The 27,057-nt window shown below is 46.6% G+C and overlaps 1 protein-coding gene across 1 annotated transcript in view; it reads left to right on the plus strand.

The window, feature by feature from the left end:
- SMAD4 (SMAD family member 4) overlaps positions 1 to 20,434 on the plus strand; it is a 70,733-nt gene extending 50,299 nt beyond the window's left edge. The window contains exons 8-12 of the mRNA XM_082255184.1: positions 526 to 576; positions 883 to 1,066; positions 1,905 to 2,073; positions 12,041 to 12,179; positions 19,737 to 20,434. Of these exons, the coding sequence (XP_082111310.1) occupies positions 526 to 576; positions 883 to 1,066; positions 1,905 to 2,073; positions 12,041 to 12,179; positions 19,737 to 19,948 (755 nt within the window). The 3' untranslated portion in view covers positions 19,949 to 20,434. The remainder of the gene's footprint in view (positions 1 to 525; positions 577 to 882; positions 1,067 to 1,904; positions 2,074 to 12,040; positions 12,180 to 19,736) is intronic.
- The last annotated feature ends 6,623 nt before the right edge of the window (positions 20,435 to 27,057 follow it).

The following is a 27,057-nucleotide window of genomic DNA, read 5'->3' on the forward strand; positions in this document are numbered from 1 at the left end:
GTGATCACCTGGAATCATATGCTAGCAAAAATCCAGTTTTTAGTTTTCCCTCGCTCAATTGGGTATGCAAAATGATCCTGAATTCGCCTTATTCACTAATATTGAAAGTAAATGTCCACTTTGTAAAGTAAACAGCCTCTTCTCTTAGTAAATCAACCCTAGATTTTTTTTTTTTTTTTTTTTTTATGTACCGTGATGTTGGTTGCTATGTGAATATGGTAGATGCGTAAAACTGGAAGAAACTAGGGGGTGGTCTTAGCAACGTATTGACTATAAACTGGAAGCGGATGTTTGGTGGTTGTTGGCAACATATATTTTCCTTAATTTTTATGAAGAATCTGCTATTTTCAGTCACTGAGACTATCATGTAAGCAGCACAAACTTATATATATATATATATATCGATCTTTCTGTGAATGTTTGGGTTTCTCAGATTTTTGTACATTTTTTTTAACTTAGTTTAAAGCGTGGTCATCTCAAAAATCAATACAAAGTGATTTGAGAAGGAAGAATTTTGTTTTGCAGGGCCTGTTCACAATGAACTTGCATTCCAGCCTCCAATTTCCAATCATCCAGGTGAGCATGAATATACTTTTGTTTGTGTTGAGCAAAATATTCCTTTTTTTTTCTTTTCTTGATATTCTAATTCACAAAGTGGTGTAGAAGTATTTTTTAAAATTAGTGAAGTGCTTCAGTAATGTAACTAATTTACTTAAGTTATTCCATTTATTAACACGTAGATTATTCTATACTTAGGCTGAGTCATCGTACAAGGGAGAGTTTATCTAGAGATGCAGGAAGGGGTTAAAAATACTTGTCACACGTATTATAAAATTTACAATATGTTTGGGTATTGTTAATTGTTTTTTCCTTTCTTGGCAGCCCCTGAGTATTGGTGCTCTATTGCTTACTTTGAAATGGATGTTCAGGTGGGGGAGACCTTCAAAGTCCCTTCAAACTGTCCCATTGTCACCGTGGACGGTTATGTAGACCCATCTGGCGGTGATCGCTTCTGCTTAGGTCAGCTGTCCAATGTACATAGAACAGAAGCTATTGAGAGAGCAAGGTAAGCTTTATACTGGAGGGCAGGATAACAGTCTCAATATTTTATGAAGCTTTATTAATGTGTGGAAAGTTGGCCTTTCCACACATTAATATGGCATTTCCACAAAAGTAATATTAATATCTTTGTTATTTTTAAACACAAAAATAAAAAAAAAACATGTTATACTTAACCTGTTTTTTGCCGTGGTTTTGCACAGAGCAGCCCCCAATCTTCCCCTATTCTCGTCCCTCGCTCCTGCCGAGTGCCCCAACAGCAAGCAGCATGCTTGCTCTGTTGTCCATTCAGACATGGAACCACGGCTCAGCCCTGTCCTCTTTCTCTCCTGATTGGCTCATTGACTTGGCCAATGGTGCTTGCTGCTGTTTCTCATCCAATCAGGAGGAAGAATCCAGGACAGCCAATGCTCTCGTGCAACTTTGCAGGATTGAGATGGTGCTCAGGTAAATATAAGGGGGGCTGCTGCACACAGGAGGTTTTTTTTAATCTTAATGCATAGAATACATTGAGATAAAAAAAAAAAAAACACCTTCTGCCTTTAGCACCACTGGAATACATACTTTTACACCGTTTAGAATGTAGTGCATTAGTGTTTACAATCAAGACTTGCAAGCCCATACAGTCTTTCTCCATGTTATTCTATCCACCACATGTAGCTGAGACAAGTATGTATATTCTCCCAATGTCCTAATGAAGTACCCCAAAACATTATCGCACAATCTTGTACTCCCATTTAATTAAAGACCTATTAGTTTTCTCAGTTTCTGTGTCCTTCTATATGCAATATTTTTCCACATTTTACATATTTGTATGGCACTAACAACTTTGTCTTCTCTCTCAGGTTACACATAGGTAAAGGTGTGCAGCTGGAGTGTAAAGGTGAAGGTGATGTGTGGGTGCGCTGTCTTAGTGATCATGCCGTGTTTGTACAGAGCTACTACCTGGACAGAGAAGCCGGGCGTGCTCCTGGGGATGCCGTTCACAAAATTTATCCAAGTGCATATATTAAGGTAATTCAACATCTAAATTACGCTTTTCAGCACATTTTGCTTATTAAAGCTAAGTGTTTCCTCTGAACATGTATCTTATAAGGTTCCTTAAATAAAGACCCCCACTGCACAATGGCATCAAAAGGTAATGTTCTAAAATGAACATCTTTGACACTGTTGAGTGCTTCTTAGAATGTACTGTACTGTGCAAAAGGCATGTTTGAAGAAATGCTGTACTGTAAGAATATTTTCAAAAAATATATTTCTCTTACATTCATTGACGGACACAGCTCCTGATATTCATAACCATTGGGTTATACTGCCCCTACATGCTGTGCCCCCCCTCCCGTGAACGTGGGCTCCTCCTTGGGACGGTCGGACCCCCGGGTTCTCTTCCTTCCCGCAGCGACCAGGTGGTGGTGCCAGTGCGATGGGAGTTGTCTCTTAGCAGTGTTTTACACTTTTTTTGGGGTCTCCCTGGTGAGTCATGGAGTCTTTGAAGCACGTTTCCCTGCCTGATCCCCTCTCTGAGGCTGCGGTGCCCTCTGGGTCCCAACCATCCATCTATGCACTGATGGCGGTCCTGGAGTCCCTTGTGTCCCAGGTGGAGGTGGCTTGTGGGCGACGGACTAGCATAAAGCGCCCCCGCCTTCCCCTGTCTCATCAGATCCCAAATCTGATTCAGCCTCCACGGACGTGGGTCACCCTGCTTGGTCTGAAACAACGCATCTGGAATCCTCTGGTGAGGATGATTCCTCCACGTCCGCGAGCGAGAAGGTGCTGTTGGATGCACTGATTATCTGTGTGTGAGACCCTGAAGATGGGAGGACACAGCTGAAGCTGCGACGGAGGCACATGTGACCTTTGGCACTTAAAAGCCATCCAAAGGGCAAAGTGTTTCCTTTCCCAGCCTATTTTGACAGAATTGTCGCTAAAGAGTGGGGACGACCAAAGCATACTAGTGGGGTGCCTAAGCGCTTTGCTACGCATAACCCCAATGAGGAGTCACTAAAGTGGAATGTGCCACCGGTGGTGGACCCTCTGGTTTCCAAATTAAACAAGGCAATTATTATTCCGGTTGAGGAGTCCCTGGTCTTTAAGGATCCGGCTGCCTGGAATGCGGAAGGGCTGTGGCCCGCACTATGTACACTCTGGCTGGTTCAGCAGTGAGGCCGGTATTCACCATTGCGCTAGTGTCGCAAACTCTGACCGAGTGGGCTAAGCTCCTACACCGTGACCTGGAGGAGGAACAGCTCCCCCCTGCCTTTGCCAAGCTTGCAGACCAGCTGGTTCAGGGGCTGCAGTTTATCTGTGATGACTCTTTGGATGCGGTTCCCCTGATGGCTCGCCTCTCTGTTTTGGCAGTGGTCCTTCGGCGTGTCTTTTGGCTCAAGTGCTGGTCTGCCGATCAGACTTTTAAAAAAAAAGGTCTTGACTGGTCTTCCTTTTCAAGGAGATTGTCTGTCTGTTTGGAGCTACCCTGGATGACATCATTAAAGGTCTACCTGGGGGAAGAGTACTTTTTTCCACAAGCTACTAAGAGCAGGGCTCCTCATCGTAGATGTGGGCCTTCCTTCTCGGCTCATATTTTTTTTTTTTTCTTTTGTCCCTCGGGACGACTGACAAGGGCTCGAAGCCCTTCAGGGCCTCTTCTGGAGAATCCAGATGAACTTGGTCTGGAAAGCCAAGATCTGGCTTCTCCAGACCCGTGGACAAGGCTCCTTCTGCATGAAATTGCGCTCTCACCCTTTTTAGGAGTGGGGGGGGGGGGGACGTCTTTGCTGGTTTCTGGACCCGTGGACTTCCTGGGTGCAAGACAAGTGTGTCCACAAAGTAATTCGGTGCGGTGCATGATTGAGTTTCGCACTTGTCCCCCCCCCCCCCCCCCCCCCCCCCATCGGCAAGGTTTTTTCCTTCCAACTTGCGCCTCTCCCCAGACCGCTTACAGGGCCTGTTTGGGGCGGTACAAGGCCTGTTCCTTCTAGGGGTGATTGTCCCAGTTCCGATCTCGGAACGTTTTTCAGGGTTTTTACTCAAACCTGTTCACAGTTCCCAGGAAGGAAGGCAAAGTGTGTCCAATCCTGGACCTCAAGATGCTAAACTGCTTTGCGCGTGTACGGAAGTTCAGAATGGAGTCCATTAGAACGGTGGTGGCATCCCTGCATCAGGGGGATTTCCTTGCCTCTATCGATTTTTAAGCATGCCAACCTTCGCATTTCAATATGTGGCCAGCGTTTTACTCTGCTTTGCTGTGGGAGAGGAGCGTTATCAGTTTGTGGCGTTACCCTTTGGTCTCGCATCTGCTCCTTGGGTCTTCACAAAAGTGTTAGCCCTGGTGCTAGCTTTGCTACACCAATGGGGGATCGCAGTACGGGCTATTTGGACGATCTCCTGTGAGCGGAGTCTCCATCTGTTCTGGTGGAGAACCTGGAGATCACAATACGAACTCTGTGGAAATTCAGCTGGGTTCTGAATTTTCAGAAGTCTGCTCTGGTTCCGTCTACAAAGCTGGACTATCTGGGCCTGACTCTGGACTCGACCTTAGCCAGAGTGGGAAAAATTCCAGAAATTGCAGGCTGCACTTTGTCTTCTGCTGTCCAACGAATGGTCATCCCTCAAGACTTGCATGCGGTTTCTGGGCCTGATGGGGTCTACCTTCGATGCGGTTCTGTTTGCACAGTTCCATACAAGATGCCTGTAAAGGGAAATTCTAAACAAATGGGACAAGACTCTGCAGTCTCTGGACAATCGGATCCGGCTCCGTTGGGGCACAAAGGAGTCTCTGATATGGTGGATTAGTTCTCCGGCGCTTCGGCTGGGAAAATCCTTCCCTTGTATTGGACAGTGGTCACCATGGATGCCAGCCTGTCGGGCTGGGGAGGCGTCCTCCGCAAGCATTCTGCTCGGGATCTGGACGCTGGAGGGGCTCAGAATACCGATCAAGGTCTTGAAACTCCAAGCGATCAGACTGTGTCTTGATCATTGGATGGATTGTCTTCAGGGTTGTCCAGTGTGCATTCAATCGGAAATTGAAAAGGCTGTGGCTTATGTCAATCACCAAGGGGGCACAAGAAGTGTACTAGCGGCTCCGGAGGTAGCCGGCATTCTAAGGTGGGCAGAACGGTTCGTTCCAGCCCTCTCCACCGTGCACATTCTTGGGATGGAAAATTGGCAGACGGCAGGCGTTGAACCACGGGGAGTGGTCCCATTACCCGAAGGCGTTTCATCAGCTGTGTTTCCGGTCGGGCACCCCCGAGGTGGATCTGTTGGCGTCGCGGTTCAACAGGAAGGTGCAGAGGTTTGTGGCTCGGTCAAGGGGTTCTCTTGCGGACACCACAGACGTGCTGGATGCCCTGTGGGGTCAGTATCGTCCAATTTACGCCTTCCCTCATCTCAAGCTTCTGCCCAGACTTCTGCGTAGGATGGAGGCAGAAGGGTTTCCGGTCATCTTAGTGGCTCTGGACTTGCCTCGCCAGGTTTAGTACGCCGATATGGTGCGATTGGTCGCCGACGTTCCTTGGTAGCTTCCTCCCAGGGAGGATCTGCTGTCGCAAGAACCTATCTTCCATCCTGTTTTACAGTCGCTGGCTTTGACAGCTTGGCTGTTAAGCGCCAGGTGCTGAAGGATAGGGGTTTCTCTGAGTCGGTGATTCCCTTCACCGTTGAAAGCTAGGAAATCTACCTCTAGGAAGATCTACCATTGTACGTGGAAGGCGTACATTGCGTGGTTTGAGTCTCTTGGGGGTCGTCCTCGCTCCTCAGTGGCTCAGATCTTGACCTTCCTTCAATGGGGTTTGAAAAGAAATTGACCTGGAGTACCATCAAGGGCTAGGTTTTGCCTTTGGCGGTCTTCTTCCAACGACCCTTGGCCATACGCTCCCTGGTGCGTACCTTTCTTCAGGGTGTCTGACTTTTGGTTCCTCCAGTTTGGGCTCTGTTGCCGCCTTGGGATCTTAATTTGGTGCTTTCAGCTCTACAGATGCCTCCCTTTGAAAATATTCGGGAGATTCCCCTGCTTGCACTGTCCCAGAAGGTGGCTTTTTTAGTGGCTATCACCTCTGCACACAGGGTGTCGGAACTGGGGGCGTTATGCTGTCTACCTTACCTGGTGATTCACAGGGATAAGGTGGTTCTTTGCCCCTGTCCTTCCTTTCTTCCAAAGGTTGTCTCTGATTTTCATTTATAACTAGGATGAGGTGATGGATGGCGGATTCTGGCCAAAGGCGATGTCCGCAATGGATTGGATACAGAACAGGCAAGCCGGTGTCTCAGCAGTTCTAGGGCAACAACTTCAAGAAGGAACCAAAAAGAAGGCACCTCTTAAGTGCAGAAAACAAAAGACTTTTATTGCCAAAGCATAAAAATGCACTTACTAGCATTAAAATAAATCAGGCTCATCATAGGATGTGACACGGAATCCAGTGACAGGTGGTCCCATGTGCAGCTTGATGGTGGCGATCCCAACCGACCAGCAGAGTTGGGCCGCAGGAGCAAGAACCAGGAAGGACAGCGGTGCTGCCCGGACCAGCGTGGAACACAATACCAGGAAGTGATGTCAAAAGGGCTGTATGCGTTTCGGAGCGTCGATGGGCTCCTTCATGCCACATCCTATGATGAGCCTGGTTTATTTTAATTCTAGTAAGTGCATTTTTACCCTTTTGGCAATAAAAGCCTTTCGTTTTCTGCACTTTGAGGCGCCTTCTGTTTTCTCAGATTTTCAGTTGAATGAAGACATTGTGTTGCCTTCTCTGTTTCCCAGACCTAAACAGCCAAAGGAAATTGCCTTGCTTGTCTTGGATATGGTCCGAGGAATTAGGGTGTACCTGGCAGCTATTGAGTCTTTCAGGAAGACTTTGCTCACGAATGGACCTTTGGAACGCTTCCTCTGTGACCGTTTCCAGATAGATCAGACGGTGGTTCAGGCCTATTCCATCTGGGGTCAGGTTCTTCCTTTCCCTGTCAAGGCGCACTCTACTAGGGCCGCTTAGTGCCTCCTAGGCTTTCCATCACCAGCTCTCAGCCCTCGTGACGTAGGTTTGCAAGGCGGCCACCTGGTCGTCAGTGCACACTTTACATAGTTTTATATATAAAGTGGATGTGTTGGCATCTGTGGCTGCTTCTTTTGGCCGCAAGGTTTTGCAGGCTGGTGTTTGAGGACCTGATCCTCTTTGAAGGTGTATTGTTTTTTCAGGTGGGCTCCAGTTATTTGGTTGAGCCATTGTTTCCTGGTTGGCTAAGGTTTAGCCTTGGGAATTTTTTTGTTGTTCCCACCCCTCATTTTTAACATTGCTTTGGGACGTCCCAATGGTTATGAATACCAGGAGCTGTCCGTCAATGAACGAAAGAGAAAATGGGATTTTTGACTTACCGTAAAATCTTTTTCTCTGATGTTAATTGACGGACACAGCACCCACCCCTCTGTGGAGTTATAATTCTCCTGACACTGCTTGTAACAAAACTGAGTGGCTATAGCAGAACGAGGGAGTATAACCCCTGGGGACTGCCCATGGGTGTAGCCAGTAAGTTTCTGCTTAGTGTTCTACTCCTGTAGGGGGCAGTAAACCCAATGGTTATGAATATCAGGAGCTGAGCTGTCAGTCAATGAACATCAGAGAAATGGATTTTATGATAAGTCAGAAATCCCATTATTTAACGGCCAGTTCACACCACATGCAGTCCAGTGCGTTTTTTTTTTTTTTCCTGCATCAAAAATGCATGGAAAGCAGGTTATATGGTTTCCAATGGCATCGCTCACACCAGTGCTTGCAGTTCCAGTGCGTCCAGCTCCAGAATAAAATGGAACATGCTGCATTTTTCCTGCACTGGACTGTACTGGAACGCTGTAAAACGCATCAAAAACGCACAAACACACATGTCCTTAAGGTAAAAAATAAAGCGGGGTGAAAATGCACTGGACTGCATCAAAAACGCAATGGAGCGCATCAAAAACGCACATGCAAGAAAGCATATGGAACGCATCAGGACTGCATTTCTATGGTGTGAACTGGCCCTAAATGTTTTTTTTTTTTTTTATTTTCATCAATTTTCAAAATGCAAAGTGAGCAAACAGAAGAAAAATCTAAATTGAATCAATATTTGGTGTGATTACCCTTTGGGTTCAAATCAGCATTAATTCAATTCATCAAGCTCTTTTGAAGAAGCACAAAGAAACGGGCAGCGTTTGGGACCATAGATGCAGTGGTTGACCAAGGAAACCCTAATGCAGCAGATGAAAGACACTTCATGTTTACTTTCAACATCGGAAGATGTCCTGCAGTGCCATCAGCACAGAACTGGTGGAAACCAGTGGGATCCACCAAAGTCTGGCCAGAAGTGGTCTTAATGAATGGTGGCCAAAAAGCCATACATGGGGAAAAAAGGCTAAGCGACTCAACTATGTATGAAAACATAGGCACTGGGGTGCAGAAAAATAGCAGTAGGTGCTCTGGACAGATGAGTTAAAATGTGAAATATTTGGCAGTAGCAGGAGGCAGATTGTTCACAGAAGGGCTGGAGAGCGGTACAATGAGTGTCTGCAGGCAACAGTGAAGCATGGTGGAGGCTCTTTCCAAGTTTGGGGTTGCATTTCTGCAAATGGAGATTTGGTCAGGATCAATGCTGAGAAATACAGACCAGTACTTATCCATCATGCCATACCATCTGGGAGGCGCATGATTGGTTCCAAATGTATCCTGCAGCAGGACAACAGCCCAAAACATAGTTCCTAATGACAATGACTATCTTCAGCGTAAAGAACAAGGAGTCCTGGAAGTGGTTTTGCCCCCACAGAGCCCTGATTTCAACAATATGGAGTCTGTCTGGGATTACATGAAAAGAGAGAAGGATTTGAGGCAGCCTACATCCACAGAAGATCTTGGGTTTAGTGCTCCAAGCTGTTTGGAACAACCAACCTGCCAAGTTCCTTCAAAAACTGTGTGCAAGTGTACCCAGAAGAACTGATGCGGTTTTGAAGGTGAAGGGGGGGGGGACATAGCAAATTTTGATTCGGATTTCTCTTGTGTTCATTTACTTCCAATTTTGTTAATTGATAAAAATACTATTAATCACTTCTATTTCTGAAAGCATTCTTAATTTACAGCATTTTTCAATCCTGCCTAAATGATTTGCACCGTACTGTATGTATTAGCAAAACAATATAAAAAAAGTAGTATATCTCTGAAATACATGCACATTTACCCATGTTTTATTCTTTTAAAAACGCATTAAATCTCAAATAAGGATTTGTTGATCCTGTCAGAAATGCAGTGAACATGTAACTTCCTTTGTTTTCTGGCAAATCTTCTGCACTAAAATCACAAGCAGTGTTGTCAGCTTGCAAGACTACAGATTCCCCTGTTTATATTTCTAGAACTCCCCCTTGTTTACCTTGTGACCACTCCTTCCCACACAAACTGCCTGCTGTACGTTACCTGGTTAGTACTCAATTGTGCCTGTACTGTTTCAGTGTAAGCCTGTGTACATTGACTTCTTTCCCAGAAAAACACTGCTGAGGCCTTAATTCCCCAAGAGCGTGCACACACACTGCACTGTGTGTATGGAAAGCGTTCTTGGGAAATGTAATTCTGGGCGCATGTCAATAGGGACTGGATCAGTGCATCCTGCTGATCCCTCTTCCCAGCAGCGGCCCCCTGCTGGTCCCTCTTCCCAGCAGCGGCCCCCTGCTGGTCCCTCTTCCCAGCAGCGGCCCCCTGCTGGTCCCTCTTCCCAGCAGCGGCCCCCTGCTGGTCCCTCTTCCCAGCAGCGGCCCCCTGCTGGTCCCTCTTCCCAGCAGCGGCCCCCTGCTGGTCCCTCTTCCCAGCAGCGGCCCCCTGCTGGTCCCTCTTCCCAGCAGCGGCCCCCTGCTGGTCCCTCACAGGATAAAAAAAGCGTTTTCTTGCTGTAGAAACAAGATAAAGGAAAAAAAAAAGTCGGAACATGTTCTACAGGGGAAAAGGTACATAAGGTACATATGGCTAGGCTCAGTCCTGGGACCAACCTTGTTCAATTTATTCTTAAACCGCATTGAGGACGGATCTGTAGTTCTATATCAGTTTTTGCAGATGACACAAAATTGGGCAGGGCAAGAACTGCACAGCATGAAGCAGATATCCTACATAATGACCTGAACAAAATAACAGAGTGGGCAACGACCATGGCAAATGAGGTTTAATGTGGAGAAGTGTAAGGTTTTGCACTTGGGGACTAAAAACATAAAAGCACAATACACTTTAGGGGGGGAACCTTTGGGGGAATCAAAAATGGAGAAGGATCTGGGAGTCTTGGTAGATGATAGACTAGGGAATAGCATGCAATTTCAAGCGGCAGCTGACAAGGCCGGCAGAATATTAGCATGCATAAAGAAAGGGATGTATTCCAGAGATAAAACTATAATCCTTCCACTTTATAAAATTCTGGTCCGACCACATCTGAAGTATTCTGTCCAGTTCTGGTCGCCAGTCCTCAGGAGGGATGTGTTGGAGCTGGAGAGAGTCCAGAGAAGGGCAACTAAACTGATTAGGGGATTGGAGGACCTTAATTATGAAGAGCGTCTGCAATCGCTTTGATTTATTCTCCCTGAGAGGGGACATGAAAATAATTTATAAATATCTCAATGGTGATCACCGCATAGAAAAAAAGCTGTTCAGTCGAAAGGATTGCATGAGGACTCGAGGACATACAATGCAATTAGTGGAGAAGCGTTTTAACCTCAGGCAACGTGGGGGGTTCTTTACTGTTAGGGCTACAAGATTGTGGAATTCTCTACCACAAGAGGTGGTTTCTGCGGGAAGTATGGTGGCTTTCAAAAGACTCTCAGATGTACATCTCAAGGATCAGAACATTCAGGGGTATGAGAGATGATTACACAGGTTGAACTAGATGGACTATTGTCTTTATTCAACCTCGCCTACTATGTAACTTGTCTGAGGTTCTGGATTGAAGAACCTTTGTGCAATTAGCAATTGTCACACTAGGACAAGAAAAAATTTTTAGGACTGCAAAACATCACCCTCTTTTTCTCTTCATAACCTAGGGGAGAGGAGTTCTGTAGTCCACAGATATAGCTTGGAATAATGGAACTGATGATGCAGCAGTGGTAGAGAGCACAGGACGTTATCAGTTCACTTAATCTCTAGTGAGATGAACAGATCATTTTTTGTGCTTATCAAAGAAAACGCTTTCAATGGCATATCTAACAGACAAACACCCTTCAATTCCGGGAAACTATTTGCCAAGTGAAACATGTTAATTTCTTCTGGCTTCCAGTACTTTTAAAGGAGTTGTAAAGCCAAAAGGTTTTTTTCATCTTAATGCATTCTTTGCATTAAGATAAAATACTTTCTGGATGTAGTAGCCTCCCCAGCACCCCCTAATACTTACCTGAGCCCCGTCTCTCTCCAGCGATGTCCGCAAGTCCCTCGGCCGTCTGGGACTCTCCCTCCTGATTGGCTGGGGCACAGCCATGGCGCCATTGGCTCCCGTGGCTGTCAATCAAACTTGGTTAGGCAATCTGGAGAGGGGGCGGGTCTGAACGGCAGCTCTGTGTCTGAATGGACACGGAACAGCAGCTTTGCTCGGATGCCCCCATAGCAAGCTGCTTGCTGTGGGGGCACTCTACAGGAGGGAGGGGTCGGGAGCAGCAGCAAGGGACCCGAGAAGAGGAGGATCCAGGCTGCCCTGTGCAAAACCAACTGCACAGAGGAGGTACGTATAACAGGTTTGTTTATAAAAAAAAAAAAAAAAAAAGAGAGAGAGGCTTTACAATCACTAAGTAAACTTTGTGGCCTGTTTATGAATACTGCAAAGAAGAAACTTTATCTGTAGCCAAAGAGGCTAATCCGCATTCCAGTGATCATTTTGTCGAATGGTATATATGAAAAAGGTAGTTCCCTTTTTTAGTCTAGTGGTTATTTATTTTTTATTTTTTTTTGTTCAATAAGCCCAATATTGTGATTAACTTGAAACATTCCTCCTATTTTTCTTGCTCTAGGTATTTGATCTACGGCAGTGTCATCGACAGATGCAGCAGCAAGCAGCTACAGCCCAGGCAGCGGCAGCAGCACAGGCGGCAGCTGTAGCCGGCAACATACCTGGTCCCGGATCTGTTGGTGGCATTGCACCAGCCATAAGTAAGTGATTATTTGAGTACCAGTAAATTACATGGGTATTATGTAGCTTAATTTAATGTTTCTTGTTTTGCATTCTCAGCAGCTGTTTTCCATAGAGCAAGCATGAATTTGGAGATTTTACTTACTGCTGTACCCAGAGCCATATTCTGTACAGTCCTTGAGTATCTCTTAATGCTGTCCTTCGAGAATTCTCCTGAGATCACTGTAATAATGCCTGTAATAATGTCTAGTAATATATCTCTGTAATATAAAGCTGAAATCACAAATTCAACTGGGTACGCAGTTTTCCATCCAGTGTAAAGCACCAAGCCAAAACTCGGAGTACAAATCTGGTAACCTGGTGTTCTAGAAGTACCCAGTTGTTGGGTCATCTGAAGAGCACAAACTAGATGTTTCAGCCCCCACCTACTGAAGTGGCTTTGCTGCTCCCTGGGAGAGTGCTTGATGTATCCGCCTGTTCTTACAGAGAGACTTCTGTGCCCCCAGCCATCAGCCAGGTTACACTTTTCACTGCATGTTTAACTCTAGTTGTAGACTGAGGAGAATAACTCCAGTTTCTAAAGATGAACTCCAGGCAGATGATGGCTCTGCTGCTTCTCCTTTCATTGACCAATCCCAGGTTAGGGGAAGGACAAGACCTGTAAGTGTGTTTTTTTACTGCAGAAGAATAAAATTGAGTCTTATGACCCTGCCTTAGGGTTAGAATAGCACTTACATTTTTACTAGTTTTGTTTGTTGCTTTGAGCTGCTGTCTTTAAGCTATGATAAAGTAATAGGTGCTAACAAACATTACACCCTGCTCTGTGCAGTGGTTTTGCACAGAGCAGCCCTGATGCTCCTTTTCTTAGGTCCCCCGCCATTGTTCATGGCCCCTACCCCTTGCCAAATTCCCCCATTGCAAGCCATGTGTTATGGGGGCACTCATGCGTGCTTACTCCCCACCCAGCTCGGCCCTGCCCCCCCTCCACCTCTTTTCTCACTTGACAGCCACGAGAGCCAATGGCTGTGTCTCAGCCAGTGAAGCGCTCCTGCTCATGCACATCACTGGTTGAGAATGGGGCTCAGGTAAGTATTGGGGGGGGGGGGGGGGGCAAGCTACACAGGTTTTTTACCTTCATGCATAAAATGCATGAAAGTAAAAAAAAAAACTTTCATCCTTTACAACCACTCAAAACCCAAAACCAAAATGTAATATATTGAAGCTGATCAATTATTAGATATAGTGGCAGCATTCGTTTTCTTTTCTTAGGCTTCCCCCCCCCCCCTGCTTTCACCTGGTGATCTTATCTGTAACACACACCTTGTATTAGGCCTGGTACACACATCCAATGTTAGTGCTGGGCTCTCCCCGCTGAACTATTGTGTTCTGACAGTTGGACTGCCCCCTGCTAGAACATACAGGTCAGCGCTCCGTCATTGACTGCAAGCGCTGATTGGAAGTCGATTGGCCACTGATTTTCCAGCATAAATCTTTGACAGAAGCCATAAAGAAGGCTGCTGGCCAAATGTTGACCAGTCTATGTTGAACCAGCCAATATTCAGATGTGTGTACCAGTCATTAAAGTGTCCCCACTTTGGATGAAGGCGCACAGGGGGCACAAAGGACAGCAGAATTGTCAGTCGGGGGGGTTGTTAGATGTTCTAGCAGATTTAAATGCATTAACAAATTGAAGCCGAACACTCTTTAAGCAGCTACAGCAAATATTTTTTTTTTGGGATAAAGGTTTTACATTAATAAAAAATAAAGGCTGACCATGACAAGCATTATAAACCCTGTCAGTGATAAATAGTTTTCTCTTACGTCCTCCGACAGTCGCCGCCATCTTCATATTCGTCACAATGGGGTATTAGACTTTGCTCCGTAGGAGTAGCTAGGCAACAGAATATGTTAATATTAAAGCTTTTAACATATCCCACCCCCAGGGGGTGGTCCCCTCAGTCAATACCCTCCTACTTCCTGTATCCATACCTCAGTTTCAATGTCTAGCTTGTCAGGAGTAGCTGGATGTCTCCATGCTGGGGCATTTTGTCTCAGCCTTTCTCTTCTTTTTTGATTTTATTTGAGTTTTTTTCTCTTTCTTTACTTAGCTGTTACTTTTGTCAGCATTAGTTAGGTCTTCTGATGAAGAGGATCATGCGGGCTGGGTCTCGGGCTGACCCCCCTGGTCGCAGGTTGTGGGTCAGTGGCTTCCCAGCCTGCCATCGAGCGTTCAGTCAGGTACTTCTCCTGGCATTCTGAACGACCCATCCCTGTTCGGTGCAGGGATGCTATGGTGAGGTGGCTACCTCACTGGACGCTGTGCGGTTTCTCAACCCCAGTTCTTCTGCGTCCTGGATGCGACTCTCCCTGTCACATGTGCAGTGGCTTGTTCGCCTGTGCGAGTTCCCCACGCCATTTAGGAGGTAAGTGTATCTGTGTGGGGACCTGTCTGTTTGGGGGGTGTCAGTCTGGGACTGTGTAACCCTGCCTCTGGTCACACTGTTGGACTCCCTGTCTGCTGGCTGCATTCTGTGGGCTGCAAGGAGGGGGGCTATGCTGCACTGTTCTGTGTCAGTTTTATGTGCTGTGTCTTACTGTGTGACAGGCTGTGTGCTGAGGGGCATGATTGTATCGTGTTATGCACATTGCGGCGACCGCTGCGGCGGTCCGCCATTATTTTTATTTGCTGCATGTGTTTTTGGCGGTTTCGCTGTGGTGGAAGAGCGGCGTTTTGGCGCCAAATGCCGCCATTTTGACGGCGCTCGCTCCAGCCGCATGGTAGCACTGCAGGCGGCCATTTTCTTGTAGCCTTCCATAGGCTTTAATAGAGTGCCCTGCGTGACATCACTTCCTTTTCCCTGGGCGCACCGATCGAGGCAGCAGCAGCGGCGGTCTCTCCAGGTTTTTACCTCCCTATCCCTGTATCCTTGCCTGAGTTGTACTTTTTCCCTGTGGGGGTCTGCTTGTGCTGGTGTGTGTGTGCGGTGGGCTGCGCTCGCCGCGCTTTTTAAAGGGGCAGTTAACCCTTTATTCTTCCACATACTTTGGGGCATGGATTCTCAGGAAAGGAAATTTCCTACCACATTGGTGGGAGGCCAGGGGACTGCTGTTTCCCCCCCAGGGGGGGGGGTTTGGCTACAGTTGTGGCTAACCTTGCTGCTCAGGTGCAAATGCTTGTGGCTGCTCAATCCACTAAACGGCGCAGAGTTTCAATTTCCTCTGATTCAGAGGGTGATGGTGATGGGGCTGCTATGGCTGGGGTCTCCTTATCAGGGTCCCGTTCCTCCCTGGATCTTGTGGGGTCCGAGGTGGAGGCTGAGGTTGAAGAGGTTGATAATTCTCCCCCTGGCTCGTCTGAAGAGCTTGCACTCATGGATGAATTGGTTGCTTCTATCAAACAAACACTGCGATTACAGGATGAACCATGTCCTCCTGCTGCCCTGGCAGCTTATGGGACGCAGAAAAGACGCAAGACATCGCAGGTCTTTCCCTGCACTGATGATTTTCAGCGCGCTGTTAAGGAACAATGGCACAATTTATGCAAGCCTTTTGCTGTGCCAAGTAGGTTCAAGCTGCGTTATCCTTTCACGCCCGCTACTGATGAGCGTTGGTGTGTACCGCCCCCGGTGGATCACGCGATATCGGTTTTGAAGAAGTCCACTGCGATTCCTGCAGTGGATGCCCCGGTGTTCCGGGATGCCACGGACAGGAGGCTGGAGTCTCTTGCTCGTCATACTTATTCTATTATGGGTTCTATGCTAAAAGCTCTATTTGCTTCACTTATGGCAGCCCAGGCTGTCGCGAGTTGGACGCAGGTGCTTAGACGCGTCCTGGTGGCTGATTCTGCCTCACCGGCGACATTGGATATGGTGGATCAAATCCATAAGGGTGTCATGTATTTGTGTGATGCGGACTTGGATATAGTACCGTTGGCTGCAGGTGTACACAGTGTGGCGGTATTGTCTCGCCGCCTGGTTTGGTTGAAGTGTTGGTCTGTGGACCAATCTTCGCGTAAGACCTTAGCCAATCTGCCCTATGATGGATCTCGCCTTTTTGGCGACTCCTTGGATACACTGATAAAGGGGATCACGGGTGGTAAGAGCACGTTCTTGCCCCAATCCCACAAGGCTAAGGCGGCTCCTGGTAAGAAGCATGCTTCCTTTCGGCCCTCTCAGGGGTCCTTTCGTGCCTTTCGGTCGCACTATAAGGGCAAGCCATTTAAGGGTCAAGGCTCCCAAAAGAAGCCGTGGTCAGGTAAGCAGAAGTCCGGCCAGTCCGGACCCGCTGCCCATAACAATGCGGCCTGAAGGGGCGCCCTCACCCAGTTCTGGGGTGGGGGGACGCTTGCTCGGTTTTCTTCAACCCTGGCTGGTCCGTGTTCGGGACAGGTGGGTTCAGGAAATCGTTCGGTCTGGCTACAAGATCGAGTTTCTCTCTCGGCCGGAGAGCAGATTTTTTTCCCTCAAATCTTCAACTGTCTCCGGAGCGTTTGCGGGATCTGCACCTAGCGGTGCGGGACCTGCGGGCTCAGGGAGTGGTGGTTCCGGTGCCTCATCGGGACAGATTTCGGGGGTTCTATTCCAATCTGTTCACCGCTGTGTCCGTCGATTCGTCTTCCCTAGCTGGGAATGATCCTGGACTCTGTCGTCTGGAAGGAAGACCTTCGCCTGGACCAACTCGGGACTCTTCAGGAAGAAGTCAGGTCCCTCAGGGACGCTCCGTGCTCGTCCCTCCGGACGTGCATGCGGTGTCTGGGATTGATGGTCTCGGCTTTCGAGGCGATTCCTTTCGCCCAGTTTCACACGCGGGGTCTCCAAGCGGAGATCCTGTCCAGCTGGGACGGGCGGCCGCAATCTCTGGATCTCCAGATTTCGTTGAGTCATCGCACCAGAAGGGATCTTCTGTGGTGGCTCCAGTCCCCGTCGGTGTCGGGGGGCAAGTCTTTTCGTCCTCTTTCATGGATGGTGATCACCACGGATGCCAGCCTGTCGGGCTGGGGTGGTGTTCTGGGCGTTCTGTCCGCCCAGGGTACTTGGTCGGAGGAGGAATCCTCCCTTCCGATCAACATTTTGGAATTGCGAGCGATAAATCTCTGCCTTCGACTTTGCACGAACAGGCTGCAGGGCTGTCCGGTTCGGGTGCAGACGGACAATGCCACGGCAGTGGCTTATGTCAATCACCAAGGGGGCACCAGGAGTGCCCGAGCGGCTCGCGAAGTGGCCGAAATTCTGTCTTGGGCCGAGACACACGTCCCGGCAATATCGGCGGTTCACATTCCGGGGGTGGAGAACTGGCAGGCGGATTATCTGAGCCGCCAGACCCTGGACCAGGGGGAATGGTCCCTCCACCCGGATGTCTTCCAGATGTTGTGCGCGAAGTGGGGTCTTCCGGAGGTGGACCTGTTCGCGTCTCGTCTGAACAACAAGGTGAAACGGTTCGTGGCAAGGACGCGCGATCCTCGGGCAGACGCGTCAGACGCGTTGGTAGCTCCGTGGCATCAGTACCGACTGATGTATGCGTTCCCTCCGATTCAATTGCTGTCCAGGTTCCTTTGCAGGTTGAACTCGGAACCAAACGCGGTGATTCTTGTGGCACCGGACTGGCCTCGCCGGTCCTGGTACGCAGACCTCGTGAATCTGGCGGTCGACGCCCCGTGGCCTCTGCCCCTTCGAGCAGATCTCCTGTCTCAAGGGCCGATATTCCATCCTGCTTTACAGTCGCTGGCTTTAACGGCCTGGCTGTTGAAACCGAGGTCCTGAAGAACAGGGGTCTCTCCCCTGAGGTCATTCACACTTTGATCAACGCGAGGAAGTCTTCCTCGGGGAAGGTCTATTACCGTACTTGGAAGGCCTATTTTGCCTGGTGCGAGTCCAGGGGGTTTTCACCTCACACATACTCGGTGTCTAGGGTGTTGTCCTTCCTTCAAACGGGTGTTGACCAGCGTTTGGCGCTGGCTACGATCAAGGGTCAGGTGTCTGCGCTGGCCGTTCTTTTTCAACGTCCTGTGGCATCTAACTCCTTGGTTAGCACTTTTGTTCAAGGGGTGCGACATCTGGTCCCTCCTAGGAGGGAACCTCTGCCCCCTTGGGACTTGAATCTTGTTCTGTCCGTGTTACAACATGCTCCTTTTGAACAGATCAGGAAGATCTCGTTGTCTATGTTGTCCAAGAAGATCGCCTTTTTGGTGGCGATCACTTCGGCTCGCAGAGTGTCGGAGCAGGCAGCTTTGTCCTGCAAGTCTCCGTATCTGATCATTCACTTGGACAAGGTGGTCTTGCGACCTAACCCTTCTTTTCTTCCGAAGAGGGTTTCGGAATTTCACCTCAATGAGGACATTGTCTTGCCTTCGCTCTGCGCGAAGCCTAAACATCCGAAGGAGGTGGAGTTGCACTCCTTGGATGTTGTTCGGGCGATTAGGGTTTACCTGAAATCGACTGAATCCTTTCGCAAGTCGGATTCCTTGTTTGTCCTTCCGGAGGGTCCTCGGAAGGGCATGGCGGCGTCGGCTTCTACCATCGCCAAATGGATCAGACAGACCATTGAACAGGCCTATGCTTTGAAGGGGAAAGTTCCCCCTGTGCCTGTGAAGGCGCACTCTACCAGATCTCTGAGTACGTCTTGGGCCTGTCGTCATGGGGCTTCTGTGGCCCGGGTGTGTAAGGCGGCGACTTGGTCGACCGTGCACACCTTCACAAAATTCTACAGAGTGGATGTTCAGGCATCGGCAGATGCTTCCTTTGGCCGCAAGGTTCTTAGTGCGGCGGTTCCTTAGAGCCCCTTGTTTTGGGCTCCTTGGCTGTTTGGGATATGTTTTTGTCCCTAGGGTTATTTGTTTTTTCCTGGGTTATTGCTCCTGTTGAGCAAGTTTTTTCTCATGTTGCCCAGCTGGTTTCCTTCCTTTGGTAAGGTTCCTTTCTTTGATGTGGAGACTGCGTTGCCTTAGGCGCAGCTGCGTTTCCCACCCCTCCATGTTTGCACTGCTTTGGGACGTCCCCATTGTGACGAATATGAAGATGGCGGCGACTGTCGGAGGACGTAAGAGAAAACGGAATTTTTGTAAAATCTTACCTGTAAAATTCCTTTCTCTGAGTCCTCCGACAGTCGCCGCCCCCGCCCCTCTTTGGGGTTTGGTTGTATACTCTACTGCTATTCCACTGAAACTGAGGTATGGATACAGGAAGTAGGAGGGTATTGACTGAGGGGACCACCCCCTGGGGGTGGGATATGTTAAAAGCTTTAATATTAACATAATGGTCTAATACCCCATTGTGACGAATATGAAGATGGCGGCGACTGTCGAAGGACTCAGAGAAAGGAATTTTACAGGTAAGATTTTACAAAAATTCCGTTTTTCCCATCCCTCTAACTGCTACATCTGCAAGATAGCTTGTTCTTTTGAAAAGCAACATACTTGCTGTCCAGATCACCAGATCACCAGGTGAAAAAAGGGAAAGAATGCTTTAAAAAGTAAACTAATGCAGCGATCACACCGAAGAATTGGTAAGCTGCAAGTCATTGGAATAGTTAATACACTTGTGTGCACAGATGGCTGATGAGCCTGTTTTCTCCATTTCCAGGTCTATCTGCTGCAGCAGGAATTGGCGTTGATGACCTCCGTAGGCTGTGTATTCTGCGGATGAGCTTTGTGAAGGGCTGGGGTCCCGATTACCCCAGGCAGAGTATAAAGGAGACCCCATGCTGGATTGAGATTCACTTACACCGTGCTCTTCAACTGCTGGACGAAGTCCTTCACACCATGCCCATCGCAGACCCCCAACCTCTGGATTGATGAACTCCCAGCAAGGCACCATCACAAATGTATCCGTTACATTGTCAGGATGGAGGACTGAAAAGCTCAATCATGTTTGTAATCATGATAATATATATATATAAATAGATATATATATAAAACTATATGCACATAACTTCTCCTGCTTACTCCAGGTCAGGGTAGATTCATCCTTTTTACTTGGGGTCCTGAGATTGCATTTACATTTTGTCTAACAAATTTTTCTCCTACTTAATTCGACCTGACATTATAATGTAATATCCATTTTTATTTTTTAACTCTTCGGTCTAGAATGTGTTGTGAAGAGGCGTTTTTGTTAGAGAACTGTTAAGGAACATTTCAAATCAAAACTGGCCACAGCCACCTTGGCTGATTCTGGGTAACTATCCTTTTGTAGGGGGTGGGGGAGAGTTATTGGGTTACTAATGTCTGTAAGTCAGGCACATGTGGAGTTGAAAAACCCTATGACCTGTCTATAACCACACCTTAGCATGTGCATAGGTCTGCACTAGGTAATAGAAATTCTGCTCCCATGGTAGAATATATCTTCATCTGCACAGTGGATAAGCCGGGCACAGAATTTCGTTTTTGTTTTAGGGTCTCCAATACTAGACTGCATGTTAAATGCTCTACAGTAAATATCTGTAATTGGAGTGACTCCTTATGTCAAAGTGCTACTCTGCATCTTTAGATCTCTGGACACTCGGCCTGCAGGAAAATCAATGATTTGATTATATAGTGGTGTGTGAATTAAGTGTTTAATAGCTGCAGACAGCAGCAGTTTAATTTTGCAGTTGTGAGTTACAATAAGATGGGTACCCCGCACGGCAGGACCACACACAATCTGAGGACAAGAGGTGCAGATAGACTTATACAGAATCTGACTGAAACAAATGCTTTACTGTGAAATATGCTGGTGGTAGAAATCATGGTGTCTGTCCTCCCCATTGATTTATTTATTGTTTTGCATAAAAAAAAATCAAGCCATTAATTGGCTGCTTCACGTCAATGGGGCCATGATCTTTTTATGGAAGCAGAAGACCCAACTACATGATTAATCAAACCGGGCTAAACTTTTTTTTTAATGCTTTTACCCTTTCACTGACAGAACTTTTTGCATTTTTTGCACACATTTAAAAAATAATATAATAATAATTTTAGGCCTGAAGATTGCATTAACCCCCCCCCATTGCATTATATATTTTCTGAAAGCAGACACCCTAGACCAGGGGTGTCAACCTCAATTTAATCGCAGGCCGCATCAGCATTATTATTGCCCTCAAAAGGGCCGGTTAGGCTAGATGTCCATAGCATCCCCTACCCTTACATAACACGTCAAGAGCCTCCCCACCATCAGAAATTGAGTCCTCCACCCTCCCTTACATCACCGTGCACCCCCTTATCTTGTGCTGCTGCTAGGAAGAAGCTGTAGGCATTGCTGAAAATCAAAGAGGGCTGGAGCTCTCCTGCAGCTGCAGGAGAGGTGCAAGGGCCACATGAAATGGCCTTGAGGGCCTGATTCGGCCCGCGGGCCTTGTGTTTGACACCTGTGCCCTAGACAATAAAATGGTGGTAGTTCTAATTTTTTTTTATGTTAACCCAATATTCTTTTTCAGTAAAGTGAACTAAAGTTAATTTTAGGGCACACTAACGCAGTAAATTACCCAATTATTTTGGTAAAATATAAAAGCCAAGGTTGCACCCAGTAAATAGATATCCAGCATGTCAAACCTTAAATTTGGGTGTGCCTGTGAAATGTCTAATTTCCGCACCCTAGATTTTTCCATAGGCGACGCTTTAAAAGCCCCCTTTAGGTCATTAGGTTAGCGTTACGGGGAAGATGATCTGGTGCTAGAAATATTGCTCACTCCGGTGTGCACATTGATATGTAATGTGTATCGCAATTGGCGATTAAATGAGTAGGCGCCCCTGACGTGTCCGTATACGTCCATACGTGCGTATATGTGGGGGTAAGGGGGCCTCAAATTTTTTGGGTGGGTGATTTTATATGCTTGGGTATAACTTAAATTTTTTGCAATTCAAAAAAACATTTTTTACACTTTTTTTTCTCTCATCCCATGGGTGACTTTCCTCTGCTCCACTGAATCTAACGCAGTGCAGATCGCTTTGCAATACATTCTTTTCCGGCAATGCTAGCCAGGGAAACCGACAGGGGGGACCCAGAAGTGACGTCAAACACGTTGCTTTCAGGTCAGCAACAAGGGAATATTGGGGGGGGGGGGGCGCATGTTATCGTGGGCTGTGAAAGCAATCTGGTGCTGCCAGAGACCTGGACTCCTGTCCTTTTTACAGGTGGATGTGTAACCCCTCCCCGGTCAGGCAGCGAAGGGGTTAAACAATGTCAGTGGGTAGAGGTTTGCTTACCCTGACACTAAACTTTATTTGGATTTTGGAAAACATTAGATTGTATTTCAGTCAATAGAACCCCCTCATTTCCTGGGTCATATTTGTAGTCATCGGCTTTCCCAGTTTCTTTGTAAACCTACATAAATCGTATCGTATCGCCATATCGCAATGCAGTTTTTTTTTTTTTTTTTTTTTTTTTTTTTTACTTTGAAGTGAAAATTGGCGCCTCTGCCTTGGAGTTTGTACCTTTTTTAAAGATGGCCGCAATGGCAGCTCACATATTCCCAGCCTGATGAGTTTCTTGAAATGCAGTCTTTCTCAAGAATTTTTAACACCTGTATTTTAATGCCCTAGTCAGAGCAATTCTTATTGACTTCCTCTATGATATGCTCGGCTCTTTTCAGCTTAGAGCAATATGATCAGGTGATTCTCAGTTAAAATGGAACTAAACCCTCCTATCCTTTTATAGCTGAAGGTGGCGCCATTTTGGCTGCTATTTAGATCTGTGGTTGCCATGGTGCTGCCCAAATGTCCAGCTATGACACCAGCCATTTGAGGGCTTGGTTGGGAGCTGACAATCGGCACACTAATAACGGTCACATTCATCCTTTGAGGCATGCCTTGAATATAAAGTTGTGGAAGAGGGTGAAGGTCCACTTTAATAAAAAAAGAAATAAAATAAATTGAATAGGGAAACCCATAATAGATGGTGATGAAAATAAGGGAAACCATTAGGCTCCATTCACACCTGGGCGTTTTTGAGCGTTTTTCAGCTCCAAAAACGCTAAAAAAAAAAAGTTCCAAAACGCCCAACAAGTAAAACCCCATTCATTTAAATGGCCCCTGTTCACATCTGAGCGTTTTAACGCCTGAAGCAAAACACCTGTAGCTGAAAAAAGTACATGAGCTTCTTTTTGGGCTGATTACCAGCGTTTTTGATAGATGGTCAATGCCTGCCTCCAAAAATGCCTGAAAAAAACCGCCTGAAAATCGCGGTAAAAATCGTGAGAAACGCTACGCTCAAGTGTGAATGCAGCCTTAGAGTGGGGACAGCTATAGCGGATTCATGCAATGTTTATGGTGGAAACACAAAGGCCTGCCAAACGCAAAGAAAGATTAAACTGTAATTCCATATACTTTAATCTTTGCATGATGCGACTCATCGCAGGACTTGGGACATGTTGGGCTATAGTGGAAAAGACTGTGTAAAGTGGGGGCAGTCTGTGGTAGAACACTTGATAGCTAACCCTTACTATAGTGGGATAATGGATACATAGCATATTGGAGCCAGGCATGGACAACAGAGGATTCACACTCCTCATTGAAGCTTGGCTCTGATGCATTATAGTAGAGTCATGGAAAGTAGAGAGGGGTTGTAAAAGGACACCTCTATCTGTAGAGAGGGGAGTCGGAGGGCAACTAAGCTGCTCTACAATCATTTTAAAATGTATTCGCTGCTTTTCTTTCTTTGGGACATTGAAACCCACACCATGCTCTGCATTTTATGACTGGTCTTGTGGAGTGAACACTGGGGTGTCCTATGGATAGTGGTATTGAATCTCTCAAAGGATAAATTCACCTTTAAAAAAAATACTCATCTTTTTGCAGGTTAAAAAAAAAAGTGCATTTATTATTTTTTTGTTGGGAGCCTGGAAAGCATTGCACCCACAATCAGCAGATCATGGGTACAATGCAGGGCTCTTGTAGACTGTGTGTAAGCAGTTTGGCCATACATTGTACAGCCAAGCAGTTATATACTAACAGGAAGCGTCAATGAACTACCCCAGCGCTCCACCAGATCATGGTAGTTCGTTGAGAACTACAGGCGGGCGTAACCCCACACACGCGGGGGGGGGGGGGGGGGGGAGAAGATCCCCCACCCCCTGTCACAACAGGGAGCCGGTGGATTTGTAGCATGTTACACCCTGAATTTGGGTGTAACATGTTACAAAAGGTGAATTTATCCTTTTTAAGGAGAGAGATCCCCTTTATAAAGCAGTGATATGGACTTACTGATTGTAGCTGGTCTACGATCATGTAAAAGGCTGAGTTCACCTTTAAAAAATAATAAATGCACATTTTTCAGGTAAAAAAAGTGGATTCTTTTTTTTTTTTTGGAGCCTGCAGAGCATTGCGCTCATGATCAGAAGATCATGGGTGCAATGTCAGGCTCCTGCAGAATCTCAGTATAGCGGTCTGTCCATACCTCCTATACAGGGAGAAAGTTACTGGACAGCATGAAGATCAATCAACTATGAGAGCGCCCACCAGTGCCCTCACAGTTCATGAAGAACTACAAGCTGTCTGCTGCGATGGTAGCTATAGTTCATTCATTGACAGATCGCTATGAATGAATGGCGTGGCCATGTGGGTAGAGCCCTGCATGGCTGAGCTCTTTTTAGATTGTGACAGCAGGTGTGGGGGGAAGATCCTGCACTCACTGTCACAGCGGGGGGATTGGAGGGGCGCAGGCAGGTGCTCTTTGGTAACATGTTCCACCCTAACTACGGGTGTAACGTTACCAAAAGTGAACTTTTCTTTTAATTTTAAATTTCCAGAAGATTCAATTCAATGCGCTCTTTAGCAAAAGCTAATGTAATGCTATAGAAAAAAACAAATGAATTTACACCTGGAATTTCCTCAACATTGTTAAATGGGATTACGACTTTAAATTGTGATGTCCTCCTTTCACAACCCCTCTGAAATCAATACTGCGTTCATTTGTTGGGTTTGAACAATATTAGTGAGAACACAACTGTTAGGGGGCCCCATTCTCACAAACACAAGGCCAGGCCGCACACTTATGACTCAGTTGTGGTTGAATAACAGGGACCTGACTGAATTTTGATCCACATAATCCTGGTTGTATCAAAAGACTTGTGTGCAACCAGCCTGTCTGTTTTTTTTCTGAACAGTTATTGCCACCGGCAACACTAATCCTTGTGTTCTGCCAGCAGGGAAAACTACCCGCCGGCAGAACACAATAGCACTGAGGAAGGAATTCCCCCATCAACACTGACTGCGTTGATGGGGGAATTAAGTAATTTTATTCCACCTGTGGAGGAAGGAAAGACAATTGCATAATCTATGGCCTGCCTTAAAAATGGGGTCAGGTCTTATGAATAATGTCATTTGAATTCTTTCAGTAAGTGAACATTTTTGATAACTGAACGACTTGCAAACTGGCCTGGGGTCTGATCACATTTTATAATTTATTTTAAAGACGCACCTTTTTGTGGCGCTTTCCCTTCCCTCACATTTGAAATACCATTGACACAAAATGATAATTTTATATAATGCATTTTATGATTTCATTTTAAAAAAATTTAATTTATTGTTTAAAAAGAAAAGTGGGGGGGGGGGGTGATTGCGTTTCCACCATCTCTGCTTTCTTTGAAGCATATAAAACCGATCAATTCTGTAGAATAATATTTCCAACATGCTGTGCAATAATTTTTAGCTTTAAATATTTTCAGGAGTTTCAGAACTCCTCCCATTCTTAGTCCCTTACTAAAGCTTACAGCTAAGATGGGATGAAAAAAGGGGGAGCCCCTTCTTTAAGAATGTTTTATTTTCTTTTGGACTGAACAAATAAAGGTGTTAGATCATGTAACTCATGTTTTCTCTTTATACAAATGTATCCTTTTGCAGACTGTATTATTTCCCATTGTATATACCAAATATTTTTTTTCCCTAAGTTTCTGATCTGGTCTTAACCTGTACTAAGTGTGTACATGGGGCCACCCTCGTATCGGGCAGGAGATGATTACCGCATGCCATGGCGGTTCTATCAAGTACTGAAGACCTTGTATATTATATAAATTAGTCACAATGGTATGAAATATTCATCAGATGATATGTATGCTTTTTATCTAGATATTAGTACCACAACATACCTGATTGCATTACGCGTTTTATATACTGCAGCAGTTGTAGTGTCTTTATTTGTTGACTTGTATAGTAGAAAGTGACTTGTGTTCTAACAAATTACTAATTCTCAATAAACAGCCATTTGTTTATTATGAGTGACTTGTTCTCTTCTTACCGAGGGAGTATATGTATTCCAGTGAGGGCTCTGATTAATGAATTCAAGTCGTTGTGCTAGAGGAGTGACCTATTGAAGCTTAAAGTGGTTGTAAACCCTTCCATATACCCAGTGAAGTGACACCGAGAATAAACCAATCCTCCATAAATTGTATCTGTTTATCTGCAGTCTTCTCTTCTCTACAGCCGTTCAAAGTGGTGAATGTACACAGCAGTGGCGGCCTTTCCATACAGGGCACAGGGGCGCCACCTCTCTAATCCATGCACCCGGCCCCTAATCTACATGCAGGGTGCCGGATGCATGGATTCCAATGGTTCTTTATTATTTATTTTTTTAAGCACATGATTAGAGCCGGAGGCTTCAAAAAGGGTGGGCCCGGGCGCAGAGCACTGCGCACAAAGCCCACCCAGTTGTGGGACCTTAGCAAATTAATAATCGCTAATGTCTCCCTATTTCTCCTCACGGCCAATCGGGAAGCGGGCCCTGAGTCCTGATTGGCCGGGATTCCTAAGACCCCATTGGCCGCAAGTCCTAATTCTTGATTGGCCGGGAGGAGAATTGACTACCAGGACTCTGAGAAGACAGCACCTGCATGGGTAAGTGCAGGGGCTGGCGGGGGGCCTGATAGGGGGGGTTATGTGGCTGGCTGGGGGGGCTGTGGGCTGCCCCCCCAAGTAAATTAAGCACCAGCCGCCAC

This window comes from Pelophylax lessonae (assembly GCF_965119305.1).
Source record: "Pelophylax lessonae genome assembly, chromosome: 1".
Classification (NCBI taxonomy): Eukaryota; Metazoa; Chordata; class Amphibia; order Anura; family Ranidae; genus Pelophylax; species Pelophylax lessonae.